General features: G+C 48.0%; 1 protein-coding gene across 1 annotated transcript in view; it reads right to left on the reverse strand.

Annotated features, from left to right (window-relative positions):
• Positions 1 to 4,355, reverse strand: part of ABCB10 (ATP-binding cassette, sub-family B (MDR/TAP), member 10) — a 23,142-nt gene that overhangs the window by 10,915 nt on the left and 7,872 nt on the right. Inside the window, 2 exon segments of the mRNA XM_010838112.1 lie at positions 1,175 to 1,384; positions 2,527 to 2,622. Of these exon segments, the coding sequence (XP_010836414.1) occupies positions 1,175 to 1,384; positions 2,527 to 2,622 (306 nt within the window).

The raw sequence follows: 4,355 nt of genomic DNA on the forward strand, positions 1-4,355 counted from the left end.
TGTTTTGCATCCCTCTCGCTAGGATTTTCCTAAGCTCAGAATTTTATAGCAAGTAGAAGGTAAGTCCAGGCAGTGATTCCAGAGGCAGACAGTGTAGTGATATCCACTAACACACTTGGTGGTTTTGCACATCAGATCATTATCTGGCACACAACCAGCTCTCACGGTGTTCTAACCAAAAAGACTATAAGACCTGCTCTTTAAATTCATGATTTTAGGGAATTCCCTGGTGGTCCAGCAGTTAGGACTGCAATCTCTCACTGCTGACGGCCGAGGTTCAATCCCTTGTCGGGGAACTAAAATCCCACAAATCACATGACCAAAAATAAATAAACCCATTTTTTATTTTACCAATGGTTTTTTTCTTGTGGAGAAACAACGTTTCCTTAATCCAAAAATAAACCAACACACACAGAATATCTTCTCTAAACTCTGATATAAAGAAGGATATCAACTACGTGTGGTGAGGGATGTTACCTTGGCACGCTAACATCACACTAATGATTGTGTGAACATTTCACAACATATACATCATTTCACAATATTTACACATAGTGAATCATTATGCTGTACACCTGAAACTAATGTTAATGTTAGTTAATGTTAAATGTCAATTATATCTGTTTTTTGAAAGATATAAGTAAGTAACAGAATGTGTTCTTTGCTCTAAAAGATGCTATAATGCAGTTAAAAATAAACACCAAAGTGAGAAAATATCTACTACTTCAAGAGAGCATCAGTGGAGCAGCACAGGAGTGACTCACTGACAGCCACGTGCCCTGTCTGCATGCCGGCCCCGGGTGGGAGGGATGGTGGGCTTCAAGGAGACCAGGGCGCCTGCACAAGCTCGGACGGCGCAGGCAGCACGTTCTCCACATGCTGCCGTCAGAGCCCCACAGAGGCACCTTTCTGATCCCCACTCCAGGAGCAGAAGACACAGCACAGGAGACGAGGACATGGACACAAAGGACAACATGCCCGACAGGCCTTCTGGGTGAGCTCACAGCCCGAAAAGTGACACCGCTGTCTAAGGGACTTCCTCCCTGGGAACAGACCCTCTGGCACTCAGAACTCACACAATGCATGGCCTCTGCACACTCAGACCCTCTCCCAGGGCTCAGGAGTAGAAGGGCTCGAGAGAGGCCCCTGTCCCACAACACGCTGAACCACTCACCAGAAGCAGGGTCGTACAATCTCAGCAGGAGGGAAATCACTGTGGATTTGCCAGCACCACTTGGGCCAACCAGTGCTGTGACAGATCCTGATGGGATAGAAAGGCTGAAATCCTGGAATATGGGCACCTCTGGACGAGCTGGATAGGCGAAATGCACGTTCTTGAACTCCAAAGCACCCTGGAAGCTTTTCTCATTCAAAACAGCTCCCTCTGAAAGGTAAGACGGGACACAAATCACTCAGCGCCAAGCACATGTGCACAGCTGAGCCCAGGGCCCCACCGACCTGACCACGGCCTCGGCCCAGCACAGCGAGCTCTGGAGTCTGGGCACTTCGCAGGCCAGTCAGGGGGAAGCTGAGTCCCGTGCTCCCGAGCCTGCTCTGTACCAGCAGCACAGCACACTGGCCACTATGCTGGAGCCTCGCAGCCCTCAGAGGCCCAAGTCCACATCCCAGGCCTACTGATACAAGCAGCAGCTGATGAAGCTTCCAGCCAAGAGCTGCCAGCTGAATCCAATGGCCTTCTCCCTGTGGGCTGCCTCTGCAGGCCCCCCATCCAGGGTTTATCTCACCTTCTCTAAAGACTTGTTTTAAGAGGATGATGAACAGGAAGGCGCTGCACAACAGCCCCAGAGCTCGAGGGGGTCAGAGGTCAGTTCTATCCAGGGGTGACCCTGCTCTTGACTGGGAGAAGTGGCTCCATCTCTCCCAGTTGCCTCATTCCTACCGGTCTATCACAGTGGAGGACGCTGGCATTCACTACTGCCCTGGGGCCAATGAGTAGCCGACAGTGATCGCTGCTTCTTCCACTGAGCCTGACTGCTCGGCCCAGGCCACAGCTGCCCCAAGCACGGGCTTCCAGTGAAGCAGCTCATGAAGGAGATGGTTCGAAGCCAATTAGCATCAGCGTCCTCCACCCAATCCCCAAAGCCAAGCAACTCAGAGGCTTTTCTATGCATGAACCCTCTTCCTTTTCTCCCTGCCCCCAAATGTCAAAATCACTAAGGAAGACAATTCTGGTGGCCTGGCCAGGCCCCTCCTGTCTGCACTCCTGAGCGGCACACACTTCCTCCTGCTGTGTGTGGTAACACGTCACCTGCAGGGAGGGAAACGGTGGGGGCACATTGTGTGGTCAGGTCCCCACCTCCAGGGACACCCTGGGGCCCCCAGCAGCACCCAATAGCAATCTGTCCTCACTGCCCACCCTCCGATGGCCCCATCCGTCCCTGTCATGGTAAAGATGGTGTCTAGTTCATGCTCATCCTTCCCAGGTAGGGCAGGAAGCTGGTCTCACTGTCCTAAATCACACATGTTTAATCCCAGCAAAGAAAAGCAAACCCAGTTCAGACCCACCATTGAAAGGAAGCTCAGGTTCTCTCTCGAGGAGCTCCCAGAGGCGGCTTCCGGCACCCAGTCCCTTCATTAGCTCTGAGTAGAAGGAGCTGAGACCTGAGGATGAGAAGCAAAGGCACACATCCATCATCGGCCAATAAATGGCCCTCTGCTACCCCAATTCTCTGGGTACAGTAGCAATAGCCTGCCTTTAACACAAAATCTGTCACTTTCAGGAGAAGGCAGCGGCGACCCCTCCAGTACTCTTCCTGGAAACTCCCATGGACGGAGGAGCCTAGTAGGCTGCAGTCCATGGGTCCGTCAGAATTCCCTCTGTCTCATACCCTTGTTTTCCTTCAGCTTCTCCTCCTCCAATTTCATTATCTCTCATAAGGCTTTGGTCTGATCAGGGGATTTACAAATATATATAGTCATACTAGTTAACCACTGAATTAAAATCACAATGTTACAGAAAAGACTGCTTCGTCAAAAGCAATAAAAATAAAATATAATGCTTATCTCATATTAAAAAGGAATACAAGGTACCCCAACATTCATTTAAAAGACACGTCCACAAAATCAACCCATCTTTCAGACTCAACAAATACAACATTTACTAGGCTAGAAACTGAAAAGAAATCTGGCAATTTTAGATACACTAACAACCTCTGCTTAAAAGTCATCTTTGAACTATGATTTAAAACCCCATGTTCACTGGTCCATGTCAACTGCCAGAACATATACTTTGTAACACTTTCCCTCAGTAAGGGTGCTGAAAAAATGCAATTCAAATATCCTAGAGTATATTGATACTTGTGTAAGATAGAGTGGACTAAAACCTTCAGGTTAAATTAAGGATGCATCGGGCAGAAACAGAGCCACATAAATATAGTCAATGACCCTTCAATAGTTGAGCAAACGCGATTCAATGGAGAAAGGGTAGACTTTTCAACAAACGGTGCTGCAACAACTAGACTTCTGTGTGCAAAAAACAAATCAGGACACAGGCCTTACATCTTTCACAAATTAACTCAAAATGATCTAAACACAAAATGCAAAACTATAAAGCTCCTCGAAGACAGCATAAGAGAAAAACCTACATGACCTTGGGTTCAGAGATGACTTTTTAAGTATATTAAAAGCACACTCCATCAAAGAATATGTTGTTAAGTTAAAGTTCATTAAAATGGAAAACTTCTAAGAAAGATCAAGTCAAATGTGGCAGAAAGCACAAGACTGGGGGCCAGGAGGAAAGCTGACGATGGCTAAGTGTGAAACGGGCACAGAAAGCTCACAGAGAGGGCAGGTGGTGGCCAGCAGATCTGTTCGGAGCGGGGAACATGACCACACGGTATGAACCCTATAGCCCGTCAGACCCAACCCCAGGGATGTAAAGAAAGAAGCAACACCATCATCGCTCCAGCATCCTGAACTGGTCTGTCTCGCAAGTCACTCAGCACCAGAAACATCTTGGCTCAGATTTTTCTTCAAGACCAGCCAGCAGAAGTAAAATGTTATTTTAAATAGATCTCTGGAACTCTCAGTCCAGAAAATATCCTTACTTGCCTGCGGATGTCTAAGGAAAAGCCTCTCCTTTAACCAGGAGAAAACTCTGGAACCCTGAAAACAAAAAGTTGAGGTGACCCTGTGGGATACCTGAGCTCCTTTAACCAGACTTGAGGCTGTTGATCTAACCTTTCCATCTTGGTTTTCAAAGAAAGGAAGGAAAACAAAAAGCAGGAAATCATTTGCTCCAGGTTGGCTGGGGCTTTGCAGACTCCACACAGTTCTGCCTCCAAGGAGCTTGCTTCCCTTCACTCAGGGGTGGACAAGGAAAGCAGGGCTCTGAG

Source organism: Bison bison, unplaced genomic scaffold, assembly GCF_000754665.1.
Source record: "Bison bison bison isolate TAMUID 2011002044 unplaced genomic scaffold, Bison_UMD1.0 scf7180017864090, whole genome shotgun sequence".
Classification (NCBI taxonomy): Eukaryota; Metazoa; Chordata; class Mammalia; order Artiodactyla; family Bovidae; genus Bison; species Bison bison.